Genomic DNA, 14,960 nt, shown 5'->3' with positions numbered 1-14,960 from the left:
TAGAGCTCCAAGGAGATTATGTTGAAAAATAAAAAAAAATTACCCAAAAAAAATTGTTTTTATACTTCATTCTAAGGACTTATTGAACTACCCTCGTATCAACCGACCACTTTCACAGGAATGCCATGCCAGTTATTTACTTTGAAATTTATAATGACAAGTATTTGATGCTCTACTAATTTGACCACTACTTCTATTGAAGGAATGGCCTTTCGCTTATTTTTCGAGCGAATTTTCCGAAAATAAAAATAGTCAGCGAAGACGATCTTGAAAAACGAAGGCGTCAAATTATAGACGAGAAGAAGAATCATCAACCGAATAAGATCCGAGGTTGACACTGCATTCCATTAGCAACTCCAAGTTGCGCAGGTCAAAAAGTGCTTAACTGAAAGCCGAAAATAAATGGAGACGTTTTTAGATGTCACTTTTATGCAAAGGCTCTGGAAGAGAACCCGTGAGGGGAGAACAACAACGTCTCTTCGTGAGTGTCCATTCCGAGCTGATTCATAGAGTGACCGAAGAGAAGGATAATTAGATAGAAGAGTACGTGTGGAAGATAATAAATTGGTTGAGGAAGCGTAAAGTGGGGATAAGAGAGTATAGAGAACAATACTTAGCTGTATACCTTTCACTTTCCTTTCCCTTCTCACTCGCTTCTTCCTTCTTTCTGTCACTTTATAAGCGGTTCATCTCGCTTTATAAGCGCTCATCTATAAAGAGAAAACGATATAAATTTCAGTAAAAAATTCAATAGATATCCGGGATAAACGAGAAACTTTTTAAATTTTCTACTCCGTCTAAATTATTAAAATCTTCTTAAAAGGTTGAGAAATATTAAATTTAGGAGAAAGCCAGCAGTAAGTTTCCAAACCTTTCAAATATTACTGATCCAGGAATATGAACACAGAAAAAACAAAAAGTTAAAAGCGTTTAAGGTGTAAGTGCTGAGGCTAATCTCGGTATGCAAACAACTTTCATGGCGAGATTAACGCTGGAATTTTCACCGGTCAGGCTTCTTACCTTTTTACCTTTGATAGTAAACCATACAATGCCATGTTGCTGTGATGTATAATAGTTTTGTTATTATTAAGTATACTGGTTACCGCCACATGTATTTTTTTTCACCTCCCTGAAGACTGCGTCTGGTTGTCTTAAAAAATTAGCGTTCTTGAACAGGGAATGGACTAGTTGCCCCGAAATTTCGAAACGATTATAACCAAATTTACTTAAAATATATGACTAATTATCCCAAATTTCGGAAGGACGGGAAACTTTGTGTTCTGAAAGTGTCCATGATTCCAAAAGTAGAATTCAACCATTTCAATAAACCATTTATTACTGTTAGGTGTCCAAATTATGACTTGTCAGAGTATCAAGTAATGAGGCCCGCATACAATATAAAACACAGGCTTCAAAGCTGAATATAAGGTACGTTGTAGTAAAGTAATATGGAACATTTAGATCAATATCTTATCTGGCCTATACGTGTGGCAATAATTTAACTTAATTTTAGTAAATCAGTTAATTATTAAGTTTTCTAAAGTGTTCCAACACCAACTTATCCTATCTGGTTGGCTAATGAGGTGCACGCTTCTTTTCATTTATTATTAAAAATTAAAAATAATTATCTAACAAAAATGTCCATAGTTTTTTTTTAAATAACGTACCTATATTCATGTGAACATGTGTTTAAAAATGTGGACGTTACATCTCGCAAATAATTAAAATAAGCTATTTAAATCCATTTCATTATAATGACATATTCGAATAATTATTTTTATTCGGTTAAAATGGAATTATGTCAGAGATATGTATATGTTTACAGAATAAAAATGCTTTATTTTGAAAAAATATGGTAATCAAGGTACTTTATGAAACTAATTTCGACAATTCGATGGGATTTCAAAGAAGTTTAATGACCATAAGATATGTTGTTTTTTAATCTGAAGAATTTTCAAAACATTCCGATTGGTTTTAAAAGATTTCAAGTTGACATATCTTGTAGGCAAATATTTGAAAGAATTTCTTAAAGACTCCAAAGAATTTTGATTTATTTCAATAATATGAAGGAATTTTGGAGGACTGGTCATATTCTAGGGTGCTCAAAAAGAGCCCAGGGAATTTTAAAGATATGTGAATAAATTCAATTAATTTCAAAATATTTAAATAATTTAAACGAGTTTCAAAGAGGAATTAAAAAAAAAATTTAGGTTTTAAAAACTTTTAGAGTATTTTAAGATTTCAAGGAATTTTCAATTTATTTTAGTTTAGATTCCGAGTCATTTTTGAAAGCTTTAAAAAGTTCCAATTGATTCTAAAGATTTCAGGGAACTCGGCAGATTTTAGGGAATTTTTAAAGACTTTAAGGAATTTTTTATTTATTTCAATAATTAAAGAAATTTCAAAGGATTGGAAATATTATAAGGAATTTTCACAGATTTCATAGGATTTCCAATTGATCTCAGTAATTTCATTGGATTTCAGATGAGGATAACAAAATTATGAAGTAATTAAAAAATATTGTAACTAAATATATATTTTAGAACAATATTTAAGAGAATTTCATATGATATCAAGGAATTTTTTTATTTTAATAATTCGAAGGAATTTTAAGGAAATGGGCGTGTTTTAAAGTATTTAAAAAGAAACCAAGATATTTTAAAGATAGGTTAATAATTTCAAGAAAATTCAAGCCTTTGAAGGGCTTAAAATATTTAAGGAATTTCTTAAGGATTTTTAGGTATTTTTTATTTATTTAAATAATGTGAAGGAAATTTCTAAGATTAGGAATATTTTAGAGTATTTTAAAGTATTCCAAGTAATTTTCGAAGGCTTTAAGAATTTTAAAGTCATTTTTAAAATTTTCATAGCGCTTGAAATATTTTAGGGCATTTCCCAAGATTCTAATGATATCAAAAAATAATAATTTGATGGAATTTCAAAGGATTGGAAATTTTTTGATCGCATTATAAAGGATTTGAAGGAATTTTCAACTAATTTTAGCAATTGATTGCAGAAGATTTTAAATACCTTAGGGTATTTTACAAGTTTTCAAGGTATTTTCAACGAAAAAATTTTGACCACAACGAATAAACGAAAACCAAAAAAACCCTATTGTAATCTGAAAAAAAAACAAAAAAAAGAAAATAAATAAAATTTTCGGAAAAAAATAAAAAAGAGGAAAGAAAAATGAAAAGGCAGCCAACCACATCCCCTTCCTTCTCTTTTTTCCTTCTTTCGTCTTTTCTTTATGACCATCAAATTACAATAAAATAAAAATTAAAAACATAAATAAATAAATTTGTATTACCAACGTTTCGGTACTCGTACCCTTATCAAGGTAAGAAAATTTTAAGTGGTAGAAATTGACATCACCCACGAACAGGTGCTCTCTCTTTGATACCTGAGAATCGAATGAGGGTCAGTAGGCCAATCTGTTGTAAACACAATATAAATATCTGTCACAATTACACCAGAAATAGTGAAAGTAAAAGAAAAACAGAATTCATGAAACAGCTACGTTATATGTAATTAATCATATTAGCATAACTTTTGTTCAACCCAACCAAATCGGTTTTTAAATTAATAGATAACTTTTTTTGTTTTTTAATATAAATCATTTCCATGAATTCCCTCTTTCTCTCATTACTCTCACTATGCAAAATTTGAACATGATCCCAGTCAAACTCATAGTCAACATCAACAAATGCCTTTGTATGTCTGGCAAGAACACTTTTATAACAGCGTCCGAAACGAACATCACTTCTGTGCTCCTCTATCCTAGTATTAAGAAGTCTGCCAGTTTGTCCCACGTAATTCATCCCACAGATCCTGCCAGTGATCTTATAGACAACACCACCCTTTCCAAAATTATCCAAAGGATCCTTGCAAAAATTTATCACCGAATCGATTTTAAATGGAATGCGGAAAATAGTATGAATTTAAAATTTTTTAACATAAGTTCAATAGTTTTAGAAATTGGACCAAAAAATGGATGAACAAAAGTATTAAACGAACTATATTCCTTTAACTCTTTCTGATTATCTACAAGCAAATTATTAATGTCTTTGTTTTTTATTTGTTGAACTCTAATTGCAATATATTTCTCAATTAACTCATTTGGATAATGATTCAGAAAAAGTATATTCCTAACAATATTCAAATTTTTGTGTGAAATGAATAATGGGACAAACCTAAAGCTCTGTCAACTAAGTTTTTAGTTACTGCAATTTTGTTTTGAAAGGGATGAGCAGAAAGGAAATTTAAAATTCTACCTGAATATGTACTTTTTCTGTACCAATTGGTAAAAATATTACCATTCCAACCCTTAATTACTTCTATGTCCAAAAAACTGATTTTATAATCCTGTTCTATTTCATGAGTGAATTGAAGTTTCTCTTCCTCTGGATAGAAGTCTGGTACTCCCATAGGTTCAGTCATTTCTCCGATTTTAGCAGAACTAATGATGGAAGATTTGGAGGTTTTTGTTTTTGGGAAATTAGATTTTGTTTTGCCTTTTTATTTTCGGTTTGTCGACGATACCTTATTATGTGTTCCTCTGGAAAAGTTACAGATTGTCATTGACACTTTTAACAGTTTTCATCCAAAACTTCAATTCACTCATGAAATACAACAGGATTATAAAATCAGTTTTTTGGACATAGAAGTAATTAAGGGTTGGAATGGTAATATTTTTACCAATTTAAAATCTTTAAAATCTTTTCAAGTCACTCAAAACTTGTGAATAAATTCTTTTAAATCCATTAAAATATTATAAAATCCGTTGAAATCCCGTTATGTTACATAAAATCTTATGATATTGTACGAAATATTTGAAGCCATATGGAATCCTTTAAGATCCTAAGGATTTGATTAAAATGCCTTATTGAGAAAATTTTAAATCCCTTAGAATTACTTAAATCCTCGAAAATCTTATAAAATCCCTAAAATAGCCTTTGAAATATTTGTGATTCGTAGAAGTCATCTGAAACACCTTGAAATCTTTTTCTATATCTTAAAAACTTATAAATCCTATGAAATTCTTTTGAATCTTCCGAAATTTAATAAAAAAAAATTTTCAATTTATAAAATTTTCATAATCCTTTCTAATCATTCACAATATTTGAAAATTCTTATGGATAAGATTCAAGAAACCATTTGCAATCTCATAAATTTTGCTTTAATCTCTTACTTGAAATCTTTGATAAATTGTCTTCATTTTGCCAGGATCCTCGCCAAATTGACAAATGTCTTCATTATGCAAGGATACTAACAACGTTGACAAAACGACTTCATTTTCTAAGAATTATCAACAAATCAATAAAATTTCTTCACGTTTAAAAATAATTGCAAAACTGACTAAATAACTTCATTCTGAAAGGATATTTAGCAAATTGATAACATTTCTTTATTTTGTAATGATCGTTACCAAATTGAAAAAGCTTTGTAAATATTACAAATTTCAAGAACAATGGAGCGAAACTTTTATTACTTTTGTCCCTGAAGTATGCGTTTAACTGTTGCTTCGAGATAACAATCTACTGACGAAAGAGTGTTAGGAAAGGCAAACATTTTGCAAAGATAAGATTAAAAATCAGGTCGAAAAAAAGTAAACGCAAATTCACGTTAATTTCACCATGATTTGATTCGTGGATAGAGGCTCGTATCAATTTTACCTTTATTAGTCAATTTAAGTACAACCAATATGGTCTCAAAGGAAAGAAAGCAAATATTGTTGCAATATGCTGCTGGAATTACAGGTTGGTGAAATAGTACATAAAGAATAATTGAGCAATTGAGTGCAATAATAGCGTACTGGTATTTTCAAATTTCACTTGTTTTGCACATCATTTCATGAAGAACAAATGCAAAACAAGTGACTTCTGAAAATGCAAGTAGGTTGTTATTGTACCCAATTGTTCAACTTTTTTATCCGAAAGTTTTGATTAAAGTTCTCTTAATTGACATCTAAATTTTCATATTTACAAGCACATTTGAATAAAGTTCGCTCTCTAATATTTTATAATAATTAAAATTATTCATCTTACAAGCTTCAATCGGAGCTGCAGGATATGGTGCGAACATTTCCTGGACCTCACCAGCTGTATCTTACTTGACAAGCCCAATTTCACACATTCCAACATCAAAAGAACAAAGTGATTGGGTAGCGTCCTTATATCCAGTGGGTTTAGTGATTGGATATTTACTAAATCCATTAATAATTGATACATTTGGTCGAAAAAGGACCTTATTATTGCTCACTATTCCACAAATTATCTCATGGGTCATGATAATTCTAGCAAACGACTGTCTTATAATATACATAGCAAGAATTTTAGGAGGAATAGGATATGGTGCTAAAATATGTTCACTGACTGTTTACTTGTCTGAAATTGGAAGTAAAAAAAATAGAGGAATATTCCTAGTTTTTCTCCCTGTTTTCATAAACACAGGAATGCTCTACGTAATGATCCTAGGAGCTTACTTATCCTACAACTTGATGAACATTGCTCTTTTCATCCTTCCAATAATTTTCTTCGCAACTTTTTTCTTCATGCCGGAATCTTCAGATTTTCGTGAAAAAACCGAAGATATAAAAATGAAAAGTCTACTTAATCTTCCGGAATTAGAAGATGTAAATAAAAACGGAAAAATCAACCATAATGAGGGATTTTACACGAGTACTTTAAAGTTTAAAGAATCCAGATTATGGAAGTTGGTTGCACTTCGCAACAATCGAAAAGCTTTAATGACAGTCATTTTTTTGTCAGCGTATATCGCATTTTCGGGTGATACTACTTTGACTTATTTCACGGAGCAAATTTTGTCTTTCAGTGGATTTTTTATAAGTGCTAAAAAAGCAACGATCATTTTAACATGTACGAAAGTAGTTGCTTCATTAATAAGTATTCCATTGGTTGAAAGAGTGAGAAGAAAAATTCTCCTTTCTACTGGTTTTCTTGCATCCATATCTATGGGAATCGTGGGAATATTTTTCTTATTGGAAAAGCAAGAGTTCGATGTTTCTTTTATCAGGTGGGTCCCACTTGTTGGAATAATACTCTATGAATTTTTTTTTGTTATTGGTGTTATTAATTTATTCTACATTTATGCGGGAGAATTCTTTATAACTGAAGTTAAGGGTACAGCTGTGACGATTTGTAAAATTATTTTGACGATATTCTCGTTTTTATCCCTTTTTCGTTTTCATGAGATGGTCGATCTTCTGGAGGTCTATATGATATTTTTTATTTTTTCTGCTTGCGGAGCTACTACAATATTCATTGTTTATATGATCACACCCGAAACGAAAGGTAAAAGACTGGACGAAATTCAAGTTTTGTTGAAGTCGAAAAAAATGTTTTACTTTTAGAATTCGACAATTGCGTTATAGTCGTTTATTAAATTTACAATGCCCTATTATGTACATTTTATAATTATGAATTTTTGCATAAAATATTTAAGAATTAATAAAACTTTTAATGTACTTGCTTTCAACCCGCATTTGCCATGTGCTGCTAACTTCAGCCTTATCCAAAATTGTCTACTTTTAACACTTTTCTCACTTTCACTTACTGCTATAATTAAAAAATATTTTTTTTTTATAGAAAATATCTTGTCTTTACTATGATCCTTTGCAATTGCAGATGAGACATAGTTTGAAGTTGAAATTCAAATATAAATGAAAGTTAGAATTCATAAAAAAAACGAACTCTTGCGATTGATTGAAGTGATCGAATTCTATATTACTAATTTCTAAAAATTGTAATTTAGAAAAGTCCGAAAAAACAATATGATTTCCAAAGAAAGAAGAAAATTGATGTGGCTGTATGAATTTTTGCAATATAACTATGCAATATAATATTGCTGATTATTTTCAGTTTAATATTTATAATTTTTCTATTTTTTCTTTTGGTTTTGTAATATATCGGAATACTATATAATTTAAATATTTTAATTTAATTTTGCAAGAGTAGTAAAAAACACAAATACTTATCAGTCCGTATAATGTTGGCATTCTTTAGACCTTAGGCTCTAAAGCAACTCTTTTTGAGAGTTCAGTGTTAATTCTTTGATATCCGATAGATGGCCGTTGGGGGTGTCGACGTTTTTAACTGTGCTTGCACATAAAAGCGTGGGCTTATTCCAAATCAACAAAAATAAGAATAATCGTACAGATAAATATTGACAAACGGTTTTTATTCTTTTTCCAAAGAAATAACTGAAATAATAGAAATATCTTACTTCTTTAAAAATTGATTATTAACGTAATAATATTTTATAATATGTGATTTCATGTACACTAACTTCCTTTCAAGAATGACTAATGGCTATAATCTTAGTTTCTTTATTACATTTTTCCCAGTGCAACATTATTTAATCCAAATTATTCAAAACTATGCACAATCATGGAGTTTTAAAATACCTTTAAACATTTCAAATCCTGTTTAATCTTCTGCTAACCCATTAAATCTTTAAAATCCTTCTTTAAAATCTTAAAACCTCTTTTCAAATTTCTTGGAATCTTTAAAAATACCAAGACAACTTTGAAATTGTTTACAATCTTTTTAAATCCCTTGAAACTTCTTTAAAATTTCTCGTAATCTTTAAAAATACCATACTATCTTTGAAATTCTTAAAAATCCCTTGAATTTACTGAAATCCATTGAAAAATCCTTAAAGTATTAAGAAACCCTCAAATATTTTAAATCCTTTTATATCTTTTGATATCCCTTGAAATCTTTAAAAATACCACGAAAATAAGAAAATCCTTTAAAATACCTTTAAATTATTGAAATTGATTGAAAAATCCTGGATTCCTCGACATCCTCGAAATAATAAAATGTACCATAAAATCTTTTTAATCCTTCAAAATGCCTTTATTTTGAAATCAATTGAACAATCTTGGAGTTATAAAATATCCTTAAATATTTCAAATTTTTTAAAATCTTTTGATGTCCCTTGAAACCTCTTTAACATTCCTCGGAATCTTTAAAAGCATCATAAAATATTTGAAATCCTTTAAGCTACCTTCAAAATATTGAGATCAATTCAAAAATCTTGGACTTTTAAAACACCGTCAAATATTTCAAGTCCTTTGAAATATTTTAATATTCCTAGTAATCTTTAGAATCTCTTTAAAATGTTTGGGAATCTTTAAAAATACCAAAAAATCCTTGAAATCCTTTAAAATACTTCAATTTATTGAAATCTATTGAAAAATCCTTGGAGTCGTAAAAAACCCTCAAATATTTCAAATTTTTTTAAATCTTTTAAAATCACTTGGAATTTTTTAAGTCTTTTTAAAATTCCTCAGAAACTTTAAAAGTGCTACAAAATCTTTGAATTCCTTCAATTTATTGAAGTCTATTGAAGGATCCTTAGATTCTTAAAATACCCTTAACTATTTTAAATTCTTTGAAATTTTCAAAGGTCTATTAATAATAGATTTAATGATTTCACGATGATTCATTTTGATGACAAGAGATATTTCGTGTTTCACTCCTGTTTCTTTTTAAATAAAAAGACTTGATTGGCTAATCAGGTTCAACCAGTCCCCACGGTTGGGACGCTCTGGCCAATCCTGGTAGAAGATTCACTTCCGCTATTAAAAATTCGTCTATTTGGTTGAAAAATGCATGTTTTTTGGTAGAAATGTTATATTCTTTTGTTGAAAATAAAAATATTTGGTTGAAAATTAATCTTTTTCGTTAAGGATTCACCAACTACTACATTTTTCGTTGAAAATTCATATTTTTGGTTAAATTTGACTTTTTTTAAATTTAAAATCAAAATTTTCTTTTGATAGAAATATCAACTATCTTATTTTTCCTTAAGTATTAATCTTTTTTATTTTTGACCTTTTCCAGTCTTGAAAATTCAACTGCTTTTGTTCGAATTTTAATTTTTTTGTTTAAAAATTCGATCTATTGGTTAAAAAAAATTCAACTGTATGGTTAAGAATTTTCTTATTTTGTTAAAAAGTCAAGGTTTTTCCGAAAATTCAACTGCTTCGTTGAAAATTCATCTTTTTGGATTAAAAATAAATCTTTTTTAAAAATTTCTTTTTTGAAAATGCCTTATAATATGCAACTTCTCTGTTTGAAATAAATTTTTTTTGTTAAAAAAAAATTTTAATTGCCTTTCGTTGTTGAAAATTGATTTTTTTGGACTCACCTGCAGCTGGAAAACTTATAATAAATTGTTCATACATTATTTTCAGAATCTTTCTAGATTTATTGATTCTTATTCTTATTTTTTATTCAATTGTTTTTTCTTTTACAAAATTTTGCCAGAGGCAAACATTTATGATAATTATTAAAAATGTGGCTTATGCTAATAATTTATTTCCATTTTTTACCGAGAAAAAAAATTATGGGGTGGTAGCAATACCACAAACTTTTTGATAATTTTCTGGTTGGTCGAGACTGTCGACTAAGAAGGCCCCCAAATCGTATTTGGAAATGGCACGACCAGGGGACTCGTCATACTTTATTGTGTAGTTTGAACTTGGAGAATCTGAAATACAAAATTGTTTTTTTTTCTTTTTAACAATATCAGGGTAGCCGCAAAACTTCATTTTTTAAATTCCATGCAAACGAATGTAAATTTAAATTCATTATTCTTAGGGCTACCGCAGCCTAATTTATTTGAAAAAAGTTCTTTTAATATCGAAAAATTCGATGCTATTTACAAGAGTTCCAGGTGAATTTGACTGAATCCCATTATAAAATTATAAAACTTCAAAACAATTCAATTTAAATTAAAAAGGATTTACGTGAATTAGAAAAAAATCGTAAAATTCAATGTTAAAAAAAAATTGAATTGAAAACAATTCCAAAATATTTTTAAAAAATGCATTGAATTCAGTAAACTTGAAATAACTTTATAAAAATTTTAGGAAATTCAAAAGAATTTGATAAATTGTCTATTAATCAATGGTGAGTTTAAAAGCCTTTGTAATTAATTTTTAAAAACTGAAAAAATACATTTAATTGAGTAGGACCTAGTGAATTTAGAAGAACTCAGAGAATTCCAAATAATAAAAAAAAATTAAAGAGAATTCTGAATAAATTAATAAGAATTAAGGGTTAAGTTCCAAATTAATTTAAATGAATTTTTAAAAAAATGTTACAAAATCTCTTTAAATCTTATAAATCCTATGAAATTATTTACTTCTTGAGAATAAACTCTTTAAAATTCATTAAAATATTTTAAAATCTAATGACATTTCGTTAAATCTGATATTTCCTGAAAACCTGGAAAAATTATAAAAGCTACCTTGCGATCCTTTAAAATGTCTTAAAATTTAATTTTATCAAATCTATAGAATCGTTCCATAGCTTCCGAAATTCTAAGAATTTTTTTATAACCGCATGCATTTTTTTTAAATCTCTTTAAATAATTAATTTTTTTTTTAATTTCTTGAAAGTGCCTTGGAATTACACGAAATACACATAATAAACACACGAAAATATTTTAAATCTTTTGAAATTCCTTTAAATTATTGAAATCAATTATAAATTCCTGTAATTTTTTTTAAATTCCTTAAAATATCCCAAATCCTTTAAACTCTTTTGAAATTCCTTGTAAGTTTTTCAAATAACCCTAAAATCTTTCAAATCCGAAATTTTAAAGATTTTAAATTAAAAGAATAAAATCTTTAACATTTAAATTCAGAAATTCTATAAATTTTTTTACAACTGCATGCATTTTTTTAAAAACTTTTGAAATAATTAAAATCCTTGTAAACTACTTTTTTTCAAACTTCTTGAAAGTGCCTTGGAATATTTCAAATACTTTCAAATTTTTTAAATTCTTTGAGCCTTTTACAAGTTCTTGAAAATTCTTTGGAATTTTTGAATTTATCATAAAATCATTCAAATTCTTTGAAATCCCTTCATATTATTAAAAACTATTAAAAATTCTCTAAAACGTTTTGAAACCTGTGAACTTTTTTTTGAAATTACTCGAAAGTTTTTAAAGCAATTGCAAATTCGTTGGAAGTTTTTTTAAATAACCCTAAAACCTTTCAAAGCCCTTTGGAAGTAGTTTAAATTATAGAAATACATTACAAATTTTCTTGGAATTTTTTAGAATATCCTGAAAGATTTAAAATCCTTTGCCTTTATTTGGAATCCCTTTTACCTTTTTAAAGCGCATGGAATTTTTAATTTAAATAATAATTTGAAGGGTTTTCGAAGAAGTCGAAAAATTAAATAATATTTTTTTAAATTTCAAGAAATTTTCAAGAACTTAAAAAATGTTCAAGGGATTTCAAATGCTTTCAAGGGATTTGGAATATTTGATGAAATTTTAAAAGATTCCGAGAATTTTTTACTATTTTATTTTTCTACTTTAAAGGATTTAAAATATTTTAGAGAATTAAAAAAAAATCACAGGAATTTATAATCGATTTCAAAAATTTGAAGGGTTTTCGAAGGATTTGAAATATTTTAGGGTATTTTGAAAGATTCCAAGGAATTTTCAATTTATTTTAGTAGTTTCATAGGATTTCAACAGATTTAAAATATCTTAGGGAATTAGAAAAAATCTAAGGAATTTTTAATTGATTTCAATAATTGAAAGGGATTTTGAAGAATTCTAAATACTTTAGGGTATTTAAAAAGATTCAAAGGAATTTTTTCAATATTCGAATAATTTGAAGGGTTTTCAAGAAATTTAAAAATTTGAATGATATTTTTTAAAATTCCAAGATATGTTCAAGAACTTTAAAAAGGATTCAAGGAATTTTAAAAAATCACAAATGATTTGAACTATTTTTGAGTATTTTTAAAGATTCCAAGGAATTTTCAATTTATTTTCGTAATTTAATAGGATTTCAACAGATTTAAAATATTTTAGGGAATTAAAAAAATTTAGAGAATTAAAAAAAATCTAAGGAATTTTTAATTGATTTCAATAATTTAAAGGGATTTTAAAGGATTTAATATATTTTAGGATGTTTAAAAAGATTCAAAGGAGTTTTACAAGATTTGAATAATCTGAAAGGTTTTCAAGAAATTTGCAAAATGTAATGATATTTTTTGAAAATTCCAAGATATTCTTCAAAAACTTTAAAAAGGTTTAAGAAATTAAAAAAAAATGCATTGGATTTGAAATATTTTGGAGTATTTCAGAAGATTCCAAGGAATGTCAAATAGATTTTAATCATTGAAAGGGAGTCCAAAGAATTTGAAAGATTTCATATTAAAAAAATCTCTAGGAATTTTCAAGATTTTTAAAGATTCCAAGAAATTTTTATAATTCGATTTTTTAATTTATTTTAGTAGTTTAATCTCGAAAGTTCTTGAACATTCCTTGGAATTTTTTAAACTATCGTAACATCTTTCAAATTTTTTGCAATTTTTTTAAATTATTGAAATCTATTAAAAATTCCGCGGAATCTTTTTAAATTCCCGCAAATATTTCCAATTCTGTGAACTCTTTTAAAATTCTATGAACTATTTTGAAATTCTGAAATATTATTTGCAAGTTTTAAAAAATCCCTAAAATTTTTTTAATCCTTTGGAATTAATTCAAATTATAGAAACATATTACAAATTTCCTTGGAATATTTTAGAATATGCTAAAATATTTCGAATCCTTTGAAATTTTTTAAAATATCATAAAGTCCTTTAAAATCTTTTGGAATAACTAAAAATGATAGAAATATATTAAAAATTCCTTGAAATCTTTTTAAATATCCGAAAATATTTTGAATCCTTCGAAATCCCTTCAAATTATTGAAATTAATTATAAATTCCTGTGATTTTTTTTTAATTGTCTCAAATATTTCGAATCCTTTAAAATCCCGTTGAATTACTTAAATCAATTTAAAAATTCCTCGGAATCTTTTAGAATTTCCTCAAATATTTCCAATCCTTAGAAAATTTTTTTAAATCTCTTGGAACTTTTTAAAGATCTTACAAATTCCTTGGACTTTTTAAAAATATCGTAACATCTTAAATTTTTTTTATATCCTTCCATATTATTGAAATCTATTAAAAATCCTTGAAATCTTTTAAAATACCTCAAAAATTTTTAAATTTTATGAAATCCCTTCAAGCTTTTTAAAGTTTTTAAAAATTTCTTGGAATTTTTTCAAATACCTTGAAATATTTTTTTTTAATTTTAATATCTTCAGCCTCTTTGAAGTTCTTGAAAATTCCTTAAAATTTTAAAAAATATCTGCAAATGTTTGAAATCATTTGGAATTCAATCAAATTATAAAAGTATATTTAAAATTCTTTGAAATCTTTAAAATACCTTAACATAAATGAAATAAATTAAAGAAATGTAATAAATAAATAAAAAAATATTTCAAATCTTTCGAAATTTTGTGAAGTACTTTAAAATTTTTTTAAATCTTGAAAATTCCTCGGAATCTTTAAAATACTTATAAATAAATAAGTAAATAAATTAAATAAATATAATAAATTAATAAATTAAATAAATAAGTAAAATACCTAAAATACTAAAATATTTCAAGTCATTCGAAATTTATGAAGTATTTTAATACTTTTTTTAAATCTTGAAAATTCCTTGGGATTTTTAAAAATATAAAGTCTTTCAAATTCTTTAGACCCCCTTCCAATAATTGAAATCTTTTAAAAATTCCTTGGAATCTTTTGAAATATGTGAAAGCTTTTGAAATCCCTTGAAAATGTTTAAAGTTCTTGAAATTTTCTTGAAATTCTTAAGAACATTAAAAAAGAATTTCAAATTCTTCGCAAACCCTTCAAATTATTTTTGAAATATATTAAAAATTCCGATAAATAGGGGCGAACGCAAGGTAGACGAAGGGATAATTCGCGGCGGAAGAATCGTTAGTTATTACCAATAAAAAGTGAGGTGGCGTGGCGGGTGAGTTCTAAACTAAAGTTAAGTGGCCTAAAGTGACAAACAAGTGTTATCTAAGGTTTCTGTTCATGGGAAATGTGTAAAAATTCGCAAGGAAA

General features: G+C 26.9%; 2 protein-coding genes across 2 annotated transcripts in view; one reads left to right on the top strand and one right to left on the bottom strand.

The window, feature by feature from the left end:
- The first annotated feature begins 5,661 nt into the window (after positions 1-5,661).
- Positions 5,662-7,068, top strand: LOC117173738 (facilitated trehalose transporter Tret1-like). Its single transcript, XM_033362379.1, has 3 exons — positions 5,662-5,759; positions 6,051-6,925; positions 7,036-7,068. Exons 1-3 carry the CDS (start codon positions 5,705-5,707, stop codon positions 7,066-7,068), a joined length of 963 nt encoding a protein of 320 aa, XP_033218270.1. The 5' UTR covers positions 5,662-5,704.
- Positions 7,069-10,297: 3,229 nt separating this feature from the next.
- Positions 10,298-14,960, bottom strand: part of LOC117173436 (flavin reductase (NADPH)) — a 25,128-nt gene continuing 20,465 nt past the window's right edge. The window contains exon 5 of the mRNA XM_033362001.1: positions 10,298-10,518. Within this exon, the coding sequence (XP_033217892.1) occupies positions 10,373-10,518 (146 nt within the window). The 3' untranslated portion in view covers positions 10,298-10,372. The remainder of the gene's footprint in view (positions 10,519-14,960) is intronic.

Source organism: Belonocnema kinseyi, chromosome 5 (assembly GCF_010883055.1).
Source record: "Belonocnema kinseyi isolate 2016_QV_RU_SX_M_011 chromosome 5, B_treatae_v1, whole genome shotgun sequence".
Lineage (NCBI taxonomy): Eukaryota > Metazoa > Arthropoda > Insecta > Hymenoptera > Cynipidae > Belonocnema > Belonocnema kinseyi.
This window is presented reverse-complemented; position numbering and strand designations above follow the sequence as displayed.